Source organism: Salvelinus fontinalis, chromosome 17 (assembly GCF_029448725.1).
Source record: "Salvelinus fontinalis isolate EN_2023a chromosome 17, ASM2944872v1, whole genome shotgun sequence".
Lineage (NCBI taxonomy): Eukaryota > Metazoa > Chordata > Actinopteri > Salmoniformes > Salmonidae > Salvelinus > Salvelinus fontinalis.
In genome coordinates this window covers 45,809,608-45,827,769 of record NC_074681.1, presented here as the reverse complement: position 1 = coordinate 45,827,769, position 18,162 = coordinate 45,809,608, and the positions used below count along the sequence as shown (strand labels likewise).

Sequence of the window (18,162 nt, the reverse complement as noted above, 5' to 3'; positions counted from 1 at the left end):
ACCCCCTTACTCCCACAGCACTGCATCAATTGTACAAGCAGTGCTGTCATTTCAGGACCATGGACAACATGTGTGTGTGTGTGTAGGCATGAGTAGCCCTCAATTAGCCATCCCCTGTCCATGGTCCTGAAATTACAGCATTACTTACCTACCGTGGCCATAATGGAATGTTTGCAATCAGTTCTTCCAAAATGTTCAGCTAGATAAAATCATTATGCGCCTCTTTAAAATTAATATACAGAACTAAACATTAATAAACGAAAGGAACGATGGCTAATATTATTGCTTTCTGAGACAAATAGATTTTTAGCCTCAGCCCCTGACGCTAAATCAAACTGAAAGATTGCTTATCTTTGCGACTGGTTTGAGATCAGTCTTGGGAGTAAATATACGATGTCATTTGGTACAGCCTATTACTTCTGGAAGGATGTGTGACATTTTACATTATGTTACCATTAGCTTCATTACACAACTTGTGTGATGCATGTGGGTAGCTGTTCTTCCAGTAAAGTGTGTGTGTGTGTGTGTGTGTGTGTGTGTGTGTGTGTGTGTGTGTGTGTGTGACACTCAGCCCTCATGCATTTGTCTGCTGTTCTCTCTACAGACGGAGGGCTCCCGGCTGCAGAGGGAGATGAAGGCATATCTGGCGGCTGTAAAAGGTGAGGCACACACACACACACACATACCTGGCAGCTGTACAAGATAAGCCTCAGCAGAGCAAATGCTTACGCAAGATACACATTCACTCATAGGTGAAAACACACATATACAGGGCATTGGGAAAGTATTCAGACCCGTTGACTTTTTCCACATTTTGTTACATTACAGCCTTATTCTAAAATGGATTAAATGTCATGTTTTTCTTCATCAATCTACACACAATACCCCATAATGACAAAGCGAAAGCAAGTTTTTAGAATGTTTTGCAAATTTCTAACATTTAAAAGAGAAATACCTTATTTACATAAGTATTCAGACCCTTTGCTATGATACTTGAAATTGACCTCAGGTGCGTCCTGTTTCCATCGATCATCCTTGAGATGTTTCTACAACTTGATTGGAGTCCACCTGCTGTAAACTCCATTCATTGGACATGATTTGGAAAGGCACAAACCTGTCTATATAAGGTCCCACAGTTGACAGTCAGAGCAAAAACCAAACCATGAGGTCGAAGGAATTGTCTGTAGAGCTCCGAGACAGGATTGTGTCGAGGCACAGATCTGTGGAAGGGTACCAAAAAATGTCTGCAGCATTGAAGGTCCCCAAGAACACAGTGGCCTCCATCTTTCTTAAATGGAAGAAGTTTGGAACAACCAAGACTCTTCCTACAGCTGGCCGCCCGGCCAAACTGAGCAATTGGGGGGAGAAGGGCCTTGGTCAGGGAGGTGACCAAGAACCCGTTGGTCACTCTGACAGAGCTCCAGAGTTCCTCTGTGGAGAATCTTCCAGAAGGACAACCATCTCTGCTGCACCACCAATCAGGCCTTTATGGTAGAGTGGCCAGACGGAAGACACTCCTCAGTAAAAGGCACATGAAAGCACACATGGAGTTGGAAAGCACACTTGGAGCCAAAAGGCACCTGAAGACTCTCAGACCTTGAGAAACAAGATTCTCTGGTTTGATGAAACCAAGATTGAACTCTTTGGCCTGACTGCCAAGCGTCACGTCTGGAGGAAACCTTGCACCATCCCTACATTGAAGCATGGTGGTGGCAGCATCATGCTGTGGGGATGTTTTTCAGCGGCAGGGACTGGGAGACTAGTCAGGATAGAGGGAAAGATGAATGGAGCAAAGTACAGAGAGATCCTTGATGAAAACCTGCTCCAAAGCTCTCAGGACCTCAGACTGGGGGCGAAGGTTCTCCTTCCAACAGGACAACGACCCTAAGCACACAGCCAAGACAACCCAGGAATGGCTTCGGGACAAGTCTCTGAATGTCCTTGAGTGGCCAAGCCAGAGCCCGGACTTGAACCCGATCGAACATCTCTGGACAGACCTGAAAGTAGCTGTGCAGCAACGTTCCTGATCCAACCTGGCAGAGCTTGAGAAGATTTGCAGAGAAGAATGGGAGTAACTCCCCAAATACAGATGTGCCAAGCTTGTAGCGTCATACCCAAGAAGACATTTACTTATGTAAATGTGATAATCAGTTTTTCATTTTTAATACGTTTGCTAAAATGTCTAAAAACCAGTTTTTGCTTTGTTATTACGGGGTATTGTGTGTAGATTTATGAGGGGGAAAAAACGATTTCATCCATTTTAAAATAAGGCTGTAACGTAACAACATTTGGAAAAAGTCAAGGCGTCTGAATACTTTCCGAATGCACCGTACATGTGCACAAGCAAACATATACGTACACGCTAGAGCATGGCAGTCGTCTAATCCTTTGAACATATGTGCCCTATGTGAGCCTATATCTAAACGCCTACAGTGGAAAGTAAACACAAATAGCAACTGCTTTAATGTGGAAGATCGTTTTATTTTCACTTCTGAAAGATCTGTGATTAATATCCACTTCTTGGAATGTCACATATGTGCTGGATCAACAGAAAAACACAAAGTATTAAGACAGAAAGCCCTCACATGCCATATTGTGTATGATGCTCACATGTACTTTGATGAACAGTAACCTATTTACCAACAGTGGGGTCCAAAATGATTGACACCTTTTGATAAAGATGAGCAAAAATGACTGTATACATATTTCAAAAACTGAGCTATATTGTCTGCTCCAAAAAAATGGGGAAATTATATTATTTTATACTAATACAATTGCTCAGAGAAAGAGATTTAGTTGAACATGTAATACTTTTTTTCTCTAAAAAGGTAGGGGTCAAAATGATTGACACCCCTGTAGGGCCGTAACTACATGAGGACCCCGACGTCCAGACCTTGGTATTATTTTCTAATTATAAAAAAAAATATTAAAAAAATATCTATTTTGTACACAATAAAGATAATAAATTACGGGTCAACATCTTAATATTGCTCCCAGCATTGATCAAAGTTCAGAACACTTATATTCTTGATCTGACTGAGTTGTAACGCGCCTGCGTCTTTGCGAATGAGTGGACTCATGAAAAGTGGTTTGTTAGTTATGTTCGCCTGCATCCTCCAAAATTTGCCTCCCGGGTTTTCCTTTTTAGCAACACACTCACCACTCTCTAAAACAGCTATCTCCGCCCTCTCGCGTCACATGCCTAGGGCCTGAGGTACCCCAGGTCAGAGTTCTATTCTGGCTAGTATTATTTAGCAAGCTAGACGGATGAAGTAAGAAGCAAACGTTAAACGGAGCCTGCCTCAGCAGTTGAAAAAAATGTGGCTACTAAGTTCTCATAATAACAGAGAGTAGCCTACTGAGACAGACAGTCATGTGGCCAATGACTGGGTGTGGTACTCATAGGTGAGGCTGAGGCAGGCTGCAATGCATGCAGGGGGAAGCAGAGGAGACAAAGAGCGAGAGGAAGCAAGCGTAGAAAGAGGTTAGTACAGTGGTCCCCAAACTTGGGGTCTGGGCCCCATGTAGGGTCCCCTAAAAAAAATATTTACTAAGCTAATTAAACAAGTTAGCAACGTAAAAATATATATATGTTTCAATAGGAACATCTCCACATTACCGGTCTTCCGTATAGCTAACAATACAGTTCTAAAAATGTCAGAAGTTTTTGTTTATATCGGTGGTTGTTCGTCTCAAGATTATTATTGGAAACTAAAACAACAACAAAACTATTTAGTAAACTGATATAAAATAATGTATATATACCGAAACTATTATATTTGACTCCAAAATTAAATAATTATGTTCAGTCTTAGTTTTCTGGGGGGGCAAAATTCAAAAATATTTTCTAATGGGGTTTTCAAGCTTTTTGTTGTTGTGTAAATATCACATTTATCTGTATATATCCACTGTACACATGAATCACAGCAAATTGGTTCCAGTTTAAGTCACGTCTTTGGTCATGTTCCTCGAGGGTCTCATAAAAACACCCTAACCTCTGTAGGTCTAAGCCCTTAGATCGCAATATCTGCTAAGCTAACATATGGAATTATTTTAAGATGGTCATAAAATTGATCATTTAGCCATTTGATTTGGAATTTTAAGACCACTGTAGGTATAAAAAAGATATACACTGCCGTTCAAAAGTTTGGGGTCACTTAGAAATGTCCTTGTTTTTTGAAAGAAAATATCGTTTTTTGTCCATTAAAATAACATCAAATTGATCAGAAATACAGTGTAGACATTGTTAAAGTTGTAAATGACTATTGTAGCTGGAAACGTCTATCTAGATAGGTGTACAGAGGCCCATTATCAGCAACCATCACTCCTGTGTTCCAATGGCATGTTGTGTTAGCTAATCCAAGTTTATCATTTCAAAAGGCTAATTGATCATTAGAAATCCATTTTGTAATTATGTTAGCGCAGCTGAAAACTGTTGTTTTGATTAAAGAAGCAATAAAACTGCCCTTTAGACTAGTTGAGTATCTGGAGCATCAGCATTTGTGGGTACGATTAAAGGCTCAAAATGGCCAGAAACAAAGTACTTTCTTCTGAAACTCGTCAGTCTATTCTTGTTCTGAGAAATTAAGGCTATTCCATGCGAGAAATTGCCAAGAAACTGAAGATCTCGTACAACGCTGTGTACTACTCCCTTCACAGAACAGCGCAAACTGGCTACAACCAGAATAGAAAGAGGAGTGGGAGGCCCCGGTGCACAACTGAGCAAGAGGACAAGTACATTAGAGTGTCTAGTTTGAGAAACAGACGGCTCACCAGTCGTCAACTGCCAGCTTCATTAAATAGTACCCGCAAAACACCAGTCTCAACGTCAACAGTGAAGCGGCTCCAGGATGCTGGCCTTCTAGGCAGAGTTGCAAAGAAAAAGCCATATCTCAGACTGGCCAATAAAAATAATAGATTAAAAGAACACAGACACTGGACAGAGGAACTCTGCCTAAATGTTCGCCTCTTCACTGTTGACGTTGAGACTGGTGTTTTGCTATGTAGATATTCCCTAAAAAATCTGCCGTTTCCAGCTACAAAAGTAATTTACGACATTAACAATGTCTACACTGTATTTCTGATCAATTTGATGTTATTTTATTTGCTTTTCTTTCAAAAACAAGGACATTTCTAAGTGACTCTAAACTTTTGAATGGTAGTGTATATACACAATCATTTTAAACATTGCATTTGGCCTTTACTACTATTGAAACGCATTGAATAACACATTTGTACACAATGCAGGAAATAGCTGCAGAATGAAGTTGGTGAAGAGCAAATGCAGAAACTTGCAGTCGACTGCAGTCAAAACTTCATGACCTTTGATCACACGATTTTTGTAAAGTTCATGCAGTTGACATGTAGGCGCAAGTTAGACAATTTCTTTATCCCCAGAATGCAACACACTTTGAAAGGCGGTGACGACTTGACAAAATTGATCCGCTCGAGATGAGCATAATGCCAAACTTTGCTCTCACACAGTCACACAGAGTGTCTGCGCATGTGCACGCTGCTACAACATGGTAGCTACGGGACCAAAACAGTGGAGAACGCTCCTGGTTGTCTACCCACTACAACTGTTTACTTTGTGCATCTACTGTACGTCATCTCACTGAGTCTACCTTTAAACCTGCATTACTGCCCCACACTGGCAGAAAATGACCACCAAAAGCACAAAAACTATACAACATTTAAATGCTCCTAGCCTCCCAAGCATGTGCTACTTTTTGTCCCTAACAACTAAAACTAAATTATATAAAAATGAAATAGAAATGTTTTTATAAAACTGAAAGTAAATAAAACTAGTAAAGTGGATCTGAAAACTAAATGAAACTAAACAAAAATCTGAAAACAAATAGAAATAAAAACGAATATGGAAACACAAGACTATAATAACCTTTGGTTAATATTTTTCTAAAATATTTTATGAGTCGAAGAACACATTGTGGGGGGGGGGGGGGGGGGGGGGATCTTAGACCATTCCTCTATACAGAATCCTTCCAGATTCTTGATATCCTTCGTCTGCGCATTTGGACTCTCCTATTCAATACAAACCGTAGGTTTGCAATGGGTTTCAAGTCCGTAGACTGAGATGGCCATTGCAAAATGTAGATTTTTGTGGCCAATTAACCATTTCTTTGTGGATTTTGATGTGTGCTTGGGGTTATTGTCTTACTGGAAGATCCACTTGCAGCCAAGTGTCAGCCTCCTGACAGAGGCAACCAGGTTTTTGGCAAAAATATCCTGGTACTTTGTAAAGGGGAATTCCAGGGGAATCAAAATAGCCCCATAACATCAAGGTCTACCACCATATTGTACAGTATGTACTGTACAGTATGTTATTTCTTTCCTGCTCATGCATTCTCATTTCGACACCAAACCCACCACTGGTGTGCGTGGCCAAAGAGCTCAGTTTTCATGTCATCTGACCAAAGCACCGATTCCAATCCAAGTGTCAGTGCTGTTTAGCCAACTCCAGACGTTAACATGTATTGGAGGACATGAAAATAGAGCTCTTTGGCCATGCACACCAGTGGTGGGTTTGGCATCGAAATGAGAATGCACAAGTGGTTGTCGTACCTCAATGCATTAACTGCTAAATGACTAAAATGTCAAATATACAAATGAACATCATTTTTTTCACTATGACTGGTCAGCTCCTGCAAGGGGAATCAAGCTGATATTTTCACACAACTATTCAATTTTTACAGACCAAAATGATGTGTACTATTGTAAGGGCTGTCGCTCTCCTCATCCTCGGACGAGGAGAGGAGAGAAGGATCATCAGACCAAAATGCAGCATTAGGGAAATAAGCCATCTTTTATTTAACACGACGATGGCAACACGAAAAAACAAAACACTTTCAAAAATACAAAACAAGAAAACGACGTAGACGAAACCTGAACATAAACTTACATAACTAAACGTAACACTTACGGACAGGAAACAGACTACATCAAAATAAACGAACGAACAACCGAACAGTCCCGTATGGTGCAAGACATAACCCAGATACGGAAGACAATCACCCACAAACAAACAGTGAGAACACCCTACCTAAATATGACTCTTAATTAGAGGAAAACGCAAACCACCTGCCTCTAATTAAGAGCCATACCAGGCAACCCAAAACCAACATAGAAACAGAAAACATAGACTGCCCACCCAAAACACACGCCCTGACCATAAACACATACAAAAACAACATAAAACAGGTCAGGACCGTTACAGAACCCCCCCCCCCCTCAAGGTGCGAACGCCGGGCGCACCAGCACAAAGTCCAGGGGAGGGTCTGGGTGGGCAGTTGACCACGGTGGTGGCTCCGGCTCTGGACGCTGTCCCCACATCACCATAGTCACTCCCCGCTTCTGTCTTCCCCTCCCATTGACCACCCTAAAACTAACATCCCCTAAATGAACGGCCAGCACCGGGACAAGGGCCAGCACCGGGACAAGGGCCAGCACCGGGACAAGGGGTAGCACCGGGACAAGGGGCAGCACCGGGACAAGGGGCAGCACCGGGACAAGGGGCAGCACCGGGACAAGGGGCAGCACCGGGATAAGGGGCAGCACCGGGACAAGGGGCAGCACCGGGACAAGGGGCAGGTCCCGGCTGAGATACTCTGGCAGATCCCGGCTGAGGGACTCTGGCAGACCCCGGCTGAGGGACTCTGGCAGACCCCGGCTGAGGGACTCTGGCAGGCCCCGGCTGAGGGACTCTGGCAGGCCCCGGCTGAGGGACTCTGGCAGGCCCCGGCTGAGGGACTCTGGCAGGCCCCGGCTGAGGGACTCTGGCAGGCCCCGGCTGAGGGACTCTGGCAGGCCCCGGCTGAGGGACTCTGGCAGGCCCCGGCTGAGGGACTCTGGCAGGCCCCGGCTGAGGGACTCTGGCAGGCCCCGGCTGAGGGACTCTGGCAGGCCCCGGCTGAGGGACTCTGGCAGGCCCCGGCTGAGGGACTCTGGCAGGCCCCGGCTGAGGGACTCTGGCAGGTCCCGGCTGAGGGACTCTGGCAGGTCCCGGCTGGACGGCTCTGGCAGGTCCCGGCTGGACGGCTCTGGCAGGTCCCGGCTGGACGGCTCTGGCAGGTCCCGGCTGGACGGCTCTGGCAGGTCCCGGCTGGACGGCTCTGGCAGGTCCCGGCTGGACGGCTCTGGCAGGTCCCGGCAGGACGGCTCTGGCAGGTCCCGGCAGGACGGCTCTGGCAGGTCATGGCAGGACGGCTCTGGCAGGTCATGGCAGGACGGCTCTGGCAGGTCATGGCAGGACGGCTCTGGCTGGTCATGGCAGGACGGCTCTGGCTGGTCATGGCAGGACGGCTCTGGCTGGTCATGGCAGGACGGCTCTGGCTGGTCATGGCAGGACGGCTCTGTAGGAAGGAGAAGGAGAGACAGCCTGGTGCGTGGTCTAGGCACTGGCTGCGCTGGAGAGGAGGAAACAGCTGGAGAGAGAACCCGGAGAGACAGCCTGGTACGGGGGGCTGCCACCGGAGGACTGGTACATGGAGGTGGCACCGGGTCTACCGGACCGTGAAGGAGGACACGTGCTCTTGAGCACCGAGCCTCCCCAACCCTACCAGGTTGAATGGTCCCCGTAGCCCTGCCAGTGCGGCGAGGTGGAATAGCCCGCACTGGGCTATGCAGGCGAACCGGGGACACCACCTGTAAGGCTGGTGCCATGTACGCCGGCCCGAGTAGACGTACTGGAGGCCAGATACGTTGGGCCGGCTTCATGACATCCAGCTCGATGCCCAACCTTGCCCTCCCAGTGCGGCAAGGTGGAATAGCCCGCACTGGGCTAAGCACGCGTACTGGGGACACCGTGCGCTTTACCGCATAACACGGTGTCTTACCAGTACGACGCCTTCTACCTCCACGGTAAGCACAGGGAGTTGGCTCGGGTATCCTACCCGGCTTTGCCACACTCCTCGTGTGCCTCCCCCCAAGAAATTTTTGGGTCTGACTCACGGGCTCCCAACCGCGTCGCCGCGCTGCTTCCTCATACCAGCGCCTCTCAGCCTTCGCTGCTTCCAATTCCTCCTTGGGACGGCGATATTCCCCTGGCTGAGCCCAAGGTCCTCTACCGTCCAGGATCTCCTCCCAAGTCCAGGAGTCCTTATTGCTCTGTTGAGCACTCCCTTGCCGCTTGGTCCTAGTTTGGTGGGTGATTCTGTAAGGGCTGTCGCTCTCCTCATCCTCGGACGAGGAGAGGAGAGAAGGATCATCAGACCAAAATGCAGCATTAGGGAAATAAGCCATCTTTTATTTAACATGACGATGGCAACACGAAAAAACAAAACACTTTCAAAAATACAAAACAAGAAAACGACGTAGACGAAACCTGAACATAAACTTACATAACTAAACGTAACACTTACGGACAGGAAACAGACTACATCAAAATAAACGAACGAACAACCGAACAGTCCCGTATGGTGCAAGACATAACCCAGATACGGAAGACAATCACCCACAAACAAACAGTGAGAACACCCTACCTAAATATGACTCTTAATTAGAGGAAAACGCAAACCACCTGCCTCTAATTAAGAGCCATACCAGGCAACCCAAAACCAACATAGAAACAGAAAACATAGACTGCCCACCCAAAACACACGCCCTGACCATAAACACATACAAAAACAACATAAAACAGGTCAGGACCGTTACAGAACCCCCCCCCCCCTCAAGGTGCGAACGCCGGGCGCACCAGCACAAAGTCCAGGGGAGGGTCTGGGTGGGCAGTTGACCACGGTGGTGGCTCCGGCTCTGGACGCTGTCCCCACATCACCATAGTCACTCCCCGCTTCTGTCTTCCCCTCCCATTGACCACCCTAAAACTAACATCCCCTAAATGAACGGCCAGCACCGGGACAAGGGCCAGCACCGGGACAAGGGCCAGCACCGGGACAAGGGGTAGCACCGGGACAAGGGGCAGCACCGGGACAAGGGGCAGCACCGGGACAAGGGGCAGCACCGGGACAAGGGGCAGCACCGGGATAAGGGGCAGCACCGGGACAAGGGGCAGCACCGGGACAAGGGGCAGGTCCCGGCTGAGATACTCTGGCAGATCCCGGCTGAGGGACTCTGGCAGACCCCGGCTGAGGGACTCTGGCAGACCCCGGCTGAGGGACTCTGGCAGACCCCGGCTGAGGGACTCTGGCAGACCCCGGCTGAGGGACTCTGGCAGGCCCCGGCTGAGGGACTCTGGCAGGCCCCGGCTGAGGGACTCTGGCAGGCCCCGGCTGAGGGACTCTGGCAGGCCCCGGCTGAGGGACTCTGGCAGGCCCCGGCTGAGGGACTCTGGCAGGCCCCGGCTGAGGGACTCTGGCAGGCCCCGGCTGAGGGACTCTGGCAGGCCCCGGCTGAGGGACTCTGGCAGGCCCCGGCTGAGGGACTCTGGCAGGCCCCGGCTGAGGGACTCTGGCAGGTCCCGGCTGGACGGCTCTGGCAGGTCCCGGCTGGACGGCTCTGGCAGGTCCCGGCTGGACGGCTCTGGCAGGTCCCGGCTGGACGGCTCTGGCAGGTCCCGGCTGGACGGCTCTGGCAGGTCCCGGCTGGACGGCTCTGGCAGGTCCCGGCAGGACGGCTCTGGCAGGTCCCGGCAGGACGGCTCTGGCAGGTCATGGCAGGACGGCTCTGGCAGGTCATGGCAGGACGGCTCTGGCAGGTCATGGCAGGACGGCTCTGGCTGGTCATGGCAGGACGGCTCTGGCTGGTCATGGCAGGACGGCTCTGGCTGGTCATGGCAGGACGGCTCTGGCTGGTCATGGCAGGACGGCTCTGTAGGAAGGAGAAGGAGAGACAGCCTGGTGCGTGGTCTAGGCACTGGCTGCGCTGGAGAGGAGGAAACAGCTGGAGAGAGAACCCGGAGAGACAGCCTGGTACGGGGGGCTGCCACCGGAGGACTGGTACATGGAGGTGGCACCGGGTCTACCGGACCGTGAAGGAGGACACGTGCTCTTGAGCACCGAGCCTCCCCAACCCTACCAGGTTGAATGGTCCCCGTAGCCCTGCCAGTGCGGCGAGGTGGAATAGCCCGCACTGGGCTATGCAGGCGAACCGGGGACACCACCTGTAAGGCTGGTGCCATGTACGCCGGCCCGAGTAGACGTACTGGAGGCCAGATACGTTGGGCCGGCTTCATGACATCCAGCTCGATGCCCAACCTTGCCCTCCCAGTGCGGCAAGGTGGAATAGCCCGCACTGGGCTAAGCACGCGTACTGGGGACACCGTGCGCTTTACCGCATAACACGGTGTCTTACCAGTACGACGCCTTCTACCTCCACGGTAAGCACAGGGAGTTGGCTCGGGTATCCTACCCGGCTTTGCCACACTCCTCGTGTGCCTCCCCCCAAGAAATTTTTGGGTCTGACTCACGGGCTCCCAACCGCGTCGCCGCGCTGCTTCCTCATACCAGCGCCTCTCAGCCTTCGCTGCTTCCAATTCCTCCTTGGGACGGCGATATTCCCCTGGCTGAGCCCAAGGTCCTCTACCGTCCAGGATCTCCTCCCAAGTCCAGGAGTCCTTATTGCTCTGTTGAGCACTCCCTTGCCGCTTGGTCCTAGTTTGGTGGGTGATTCTGTAAGGGCTGTCGCTCTCCTCATCCTCGGACGAGGAGAGGAGAGAAGGATCATCAGACCAAAATGCAGCATTAGGGAAATAAGCCATCTTTTATTTAACATGACGATGGCAACACGAAAAAACAAAACACTTTCAAAAATACAAAACAAGAAAACGACGTAGACGAAACCTGAACATAAACTTACATAACTAAACGTAACACTTACGGACAGGAAACAGACTACATCAAAATAAACGAACGAACAACCGAACAGTCCCGTATGGTGCAAGACATAACCCAGATACGGAAGACAATCACCCACAAACAAACAGTGAGAACACCCTACCTAAATATGACTCTTAATTAGAGGAAAACGCAAACCACCTGCCTCTAATTAAGAGCCATACCAGGCAACCCAAAACCAACATAGAAACAGAAAACATAGACTGCCCACCCAAAACACACGCCCTGACCATAAACACATACAAAAACAACATAAAACAGGTCAGGACCGTTACAACTATGATGCTGATCTAATATCATTTTTTCCCTTTTCGATCATAATGAATACGATTATTTGGACCGATCGTAGATCGGCACTCATACTCTGAGATGATTTGTGGATACAGCCCCAGGTCAACATGGCAGTGTTCAGTCTTCCTTTTATTTCTGCTGACCATGCACTTTGACCTCCATCGTCTGCTCAAAGCGATTTGATCATCATTTTGTTTTTGTTTGGTAGGGCAGTACAGCGCTATTGGTTTGTTTTAAACCTAGTCCTGGACTCAAGAGCGTTCGAAATGGATAATCTTCATTGGAAGTTCTCTTAAATCCAGAACTAGGCTTGATCTGTGTCTGGGAACTTGGTCCACTGGGTTGAATTAAGCCCTTATCATGTTGATGGTGTCTTCTAGCAATGCAACAGGCTTCCATGAACCTGACAGAGTCCCTACATGAAGTCTACGAGCCGGACTGGCACGGGAAGGACGATGTCTTGAGCATCGGGAAGGTGAGCGCCACATGCCCTACTTTTCTTCGTCTTTCATTCTCATATCCCTCTGTTCTTTCAGTCTTTCGTTCATTGGTAATGGCAGATTTTCAATGCAACCATATGTGACTGGCAAGGAGCGCTCACTCCAGATACTGTAAGGCACACGTGATTGATTGAGTTTCTGGTGTGGTTCACTCAGAAGTCATGATTCTCTCTGGGTTTTCATACCTGTATGTCAGTAATTTCTAGTGGGAGAGGCATGATCACTTATCAGTATTTATGATTTTGCTTTAGTCTGAAATGAATCATGTTAGCCTAAATTCTTTCTTAATTTTTCGCACATCTCCATTAGCCGAAGCCATAGCAATCGCTATAGTCTTGTGGTCCATAATTATATTTTTATTACATTTTTTAAAGGAGACAGGAGAGTCACTCTCCTTTCATATTTTGTTATGCTTTATTGACACAATTATTAGAAACAGTGGAGACGCAGTGAGAAGTAAGTACAAATGGGTTGAACCCAAGTCTCGGGCAGAAAGTTGCATATGTGCATGGAACCAGGAGTGTTACCACTGGACCACGGCTCCACACACTGTAGTCCAAAATGATCTAAAATGGTAGATAATACATACTGTATGTGGCCATGTTTCTATCTCGGCCTAGCATATATAGGCAGCATACATAGAGAATACATAGACAGCATAAAAAAAGGGGAGACCAACTCCATATGAATGAAATCTTATGGATCAAAGGTCAATTGATACTCACCAGACGGCTTGCTTGTTTATTTGATTATTTTGGGGATTTATCGACCGACGGCTTGTGAGGTCCGGCATGAGACTGTTGAAGTCGGAGGTTCACATACAGCTTAGCCAAATACATTTAAACTCAGTTTTTCACAACTCCTGACATTTAATCTGAGTGAAAATGCCCTGTTTTAGGTCAGTTAGGATCACCACTTTATTTTAAGAATGTGAAATGTCAGAATAATAGTAGAGAGAATGATTTATTTCAGGTTTATTTCTTTAATCACATTCCCAGTGGGTCAGACGTTTACATACACTCCTTGCTCACACACACTTTTTCAGTTCTGCCCACAAATTTTCTATAGGATTGAGGTCAGGGCTTTGTGATGGCCACTCCAATACCTTGACTTTGTTGCCACAATTTTGGAAGTATGCTTGGGGTCATTGTCCATTTGGAAGAACCATTTGCGACCAAGCTTTAACTTCCTGACTGATGTCTTGAGATGTTGCCACATAATTTTCCCTCCCTCATGATGCCATCTATTTTGTGAAGTGCACCAGTCCCTCCTGCAGCAAAGCACCCCCACAACATGATGATCTTTGTCCCCATGTGCAGTTGCAAGCCATAGTCTGGCTTTTTTATGGCGGTTTTGGAGCAGTGGCTTCTTCCATTATGAGCGTCCTTTCAGGTTATGTCGATATAGGACTCGTTTTACTGTGGATATAGATACTTTTGTACCTGTTTCCTCCAGCATCTTCACAAGTTCTTTTGCTGTTGTTCTGGGATTGATTTGCACTTTTCGCACCAAAGTACGTTCATCTCTAGGAGAACGAACGCGTCGCCTTCCTGAGCGGTATGAGGGCTGCATGGTCCCATGGTGTTTATACTTGCGTACTATTGTTTGTACAGATGAACGTGGTACCTTCAGGCGTTTGGAAATTGCTCCCAAGGATGATCCAGACTTGTGGAGGTCTACAATTTTTTTTCTGAGGTCTTGGCTGATTTCTTTTGATTTTCCCATGATGTCAAGCAAAGAGGCACTGAGTTTGAAGGTAAGCCTTGAAATACATCCACAGGTATACCTCCAATTGACTTAAATGATGTCAATTAGCCTAATCAAAGCCTCTATAGCCATGACATAATTTTCTGGAATTTTCCAAGCTGTTTAAAGGCACAGTCAACTTAGTGTATGTAAACTTCTGACCCACTGGAATTGTGATACAATTCATTATAAGTGAAATAATCTGTCTATAAACAATTGTTGGAAAAATTACTTGTGTCATGCACAAAGTAGATGTCCTAACCGACTTGCCAAAACTATAGTTTGTTAACAAGACATTTGTGGAGTGGTTGTAAAACGAGTTTTAATGACTCCAACCAAAGTGTATGTAAACTTCCGACTTCAACTGTACATCTAGTTAATCTGTCTGTCAAATATGGGTTGTTCCCCAATGCTTGTAAGTCTGCTGCAGTGATACCTGTTTAAAATCTGGTGACCCAACACTAGGGGAAAATTACAGACCTATAAGCATTCTTCCAGTGCTATCAAAGTAGCTGAAAGTGGCTGATCATCTGACTGACCACCTCATTCAGGGCAACACCATACATTAAATGCAATTTGGATTCAGAACTAACCATTCTACCGAAACATCCAATTGCTATTTTCTGGAGTGTATTAAATCTAATCTGGACATAGGTGGTGAAGTTGGTGCAGTCTTTTTGGATCTTAAAAAGGTCTTTGATACTGTGAATCATGAGGTTCTCCTATCCAAACTATCCTCCTTTAATGTGTCCACGGAAGTCATTAGTTGGAAGTATTCCTACATGACAAACAGAAGTCAAAGGGTTTGTTTGGGGGACACTCGGTCGGACTCTCTTTACTATAACATTGGGGTCCCGCAAGGGTCAATATTAGGCCCCCTTCTGTTTACCATCTATATAAATGATCTCCCACATGCTTGCCCACAAGTTAACATGCAGATGTATGCAGACGATACGGTTCTGTATGTACATAAATTGACAATTGGCTGTTAACAAGTTAAGTGATGCTATGGTACATGTTTCTAAATGGATGACTAATTATTGCCTGCATTTAAATATCGACAAGACTGTTTGTATGTACTTCTCTAAGAAATCCGTTGATTCTTCCCAACGAGCTGTTCATGTTAATGGGGAGAATCTGAAAGTTGTGTCTAACTTCAGGTATCTTGGTGTCATTTTGGACTCGAACTTGACATTTAAGAAACTTCTGAAGAAGGTGGTTAAATTTGGATTATCCAACTTTGGGTTTATAAAATCTTTCCTTCCTCTGGAGGGCGCCAAACTACATATGCATGCTATGATCTTCTCACATCTGAGATATTGCCTCACATGCTGGTCACAAGCAGGAGCTACTATTCTGAAACCAATTGAATCACTCTACGAAACAAACACTTAAGATTTTTGATAACACACCAAACAGTTACCGCCATTGTCATATAATTTACAAACATAATTTATTTTGCCTGGATAGCTTTAAGCAGTATGTAGATGCAAGCCTTTTCTTTAAGACACTGCATGGTCTTGCCCCTCCACATCTATGCCGGCATATCATGCTCAAGGAAAGCACCTCCAGGATAACAAGGGCAGTAACTAGAGGGGATTGGGTTGTCCCTTTTCAACACAGTAAAATCGGCCAATCGGCCTTCTCTGTTAGAGATATATTATACTGGAATGCAATGCCCATGGACTTGAGAAGCTGCACTGATTATTATACTTTAAAATTTGAATTGAAAACATGGCTAAAATCTATCCAAACCTGTACACATGAGTTATCTGTGGTTCCTCATATGTAAAACGACAGTTGATGATAGTGTTGTTGTTTTTGTTTGAATTATATATTATATATTATTGGATGTAATATATTTGTATTTTGTAGTGTTTTAGTGAGTATTTGTTTTGTGGCTGTGTAGTTGTCCTTAGCTGCCCTGGGACTATGGGTGCAAATTATCTTTTGGCTAACGCCGGCACATTTACATGGGTGCTGCATTATTGTAATATTGATGTTGATTAAAACTTCTTCTCAATAGGGGGTGCTGTTTGCACTTTGTAATCATTTCGTTCCCAAATTAAACTGCCTTGTACTCAATTCTTGCTCGTACAATACGCATATTATTATTACTATTGGATAGAAAACACTCTATAGTTTCTAAAACCGTTTGAATTATATCTGTGAGTAAAACAGAACTGGACTTAGAGCAATTTTCCCATGAGGATGTGAGAATGCTGAAATCTGCTTGCTGTTCTGAGATCTGTTTATAAATCTGCCTGTCTTCTATTGGTTGAGATGCACTGCATCCGTCTTCCCCTGGGTGTCAGCGAATAGTAAGAATTGAAATGGAGTTGCTAGGCAGAACTGAGCGGTTATAAATGGCCTGGGAACGTAGGGTCCGGTCTTTGTTCACTTCGCTCTGACGCAGGAAGGACCTCTGGCTGTGGCTCTAGAACGCTCCGGTTATAGGCCTTAGATATATCCGGCTGTGTTTTTATTCGTTATAGGTGTTAAAGACATCATAATGTTGTTATATTAAACCGAGTTATATCAGTTTATATCGGTATATTGCGATTTTCGGATATTTATTTGTCCTGCGTTTTAGTGAGTCGGACACGTCTTTGCCACATGGCTAATGTTTACTGCTAATTCCAACGTTGAAGGCGACAATCTACAACCGAGCAAAGATTATTTTGGACTACGGACACCTTGCCCAAGATTCTGATGGGAGTTCATCAAAAAGTAAGAACTATATATGATGTTAATTCGTTATTCTTCTGCTATTAATCTAGGTGCGGTCTCGCTTTAACGCACACTGTATGTTGTAGTAACGTTAATTTTAAAAATCTAACACAGCGATTGCATTAAGAACTAATGTATCTTTCATTTGCTGTCCAACCTGTATTTTTTAGTCAAGTTTATGATTAGTTATCGATTAGAATAGGTGCCTCTCCCAAGATTTCTCCCGACATTTTGTTTGCATTTTGGCTGCTATTCATATTGTATAACCACGATTTGTGCCGCTAAATATGCACATTTTCGAACAAACTCTATATGTATTGTGTAATATGATGTTATAGGACTGTCATCTGAAGAAGTTTGAGAAGGTTAGTGAAAAAATTTATATCTTTTGCTGGTTTATACGTTATCGCTATTTTTGGCTTGAATCAATGCTGTTGTGCGGTTGGCTATTGTAGTAAGCTAATATAATGCTATATTGTGTTTTCGCTGTAAAACACTTAAAAAATCTGAAATATTGGCTGGATTCACAAGATCTTTGTCTTTCATTTGCTGTACGCTGTGTATTTTTCAGAAATGAGTATTTAGGTAATTAACGTTGCTCTCTGTAGTTATTCTAGTCGCTTTGGTGAGAGTTGTGATGGTGGCTGCAATGGTAAACTATGATTTATACCTGAAATATGCAAATTTTTCTAACAAAACATATGCTATACAATAAATATGTTATCAGACTGTCATCTGATGAAGTTGTTTCTTGGTTAGTGGCTATTTATATCTTTATTTGGTCGAATTTGTGATAGCTACCTATGCAGGAAAAAAATGGTGGAGTAAAAAAAGTTGTGTCTTTTGCTAACGTGGTTAGCTAATAGATTTACATATTGTGTCTTCCCTGTAAAACATTTGTCCCCTATAAATAAATGAATACACAGAACATACACTACCGTTCAAAAGTTTGGGGTCATTTAGAAATGTCCTTGTTTTTTAAATAAAAGCACATTTTTTGTCCATTAAAATAACATCAAATTGATCAGAAATTTAGTGTAGACATTGTTAATGTTGTAAATTACTATTGTAGCTGGAAATGGCTGATT

General features: G+C 45.5%; 1 protein-coding gene across 4 annotated transcripts in view; it reads left to right on the top strand.

The window, feature by feature from the left end:
- The window catches only part of amph (amphiphysin), a 146,771-nt gene that overhangs the window by 49,084 nt on the left and 79,525 nt on the right, over positions 1–18,162 (top strand). For all 4 annotated transcript variants that reach the window (XM_055867596.1, XM_055867595.1, XM_055867594.1 and 1 more), the window contains exons 3-4: positions 605–659; positions 12,479–12,573. In XM_055867596.1, coding sequence (XP_055723571.1) covers positions 605–659; positions 12,479–12,573 — 150 coding nt within the window. The remainder of the gene's footprint in view (positions 1–604; positions 660–12,478; positions 12,574–18,162) is intronic.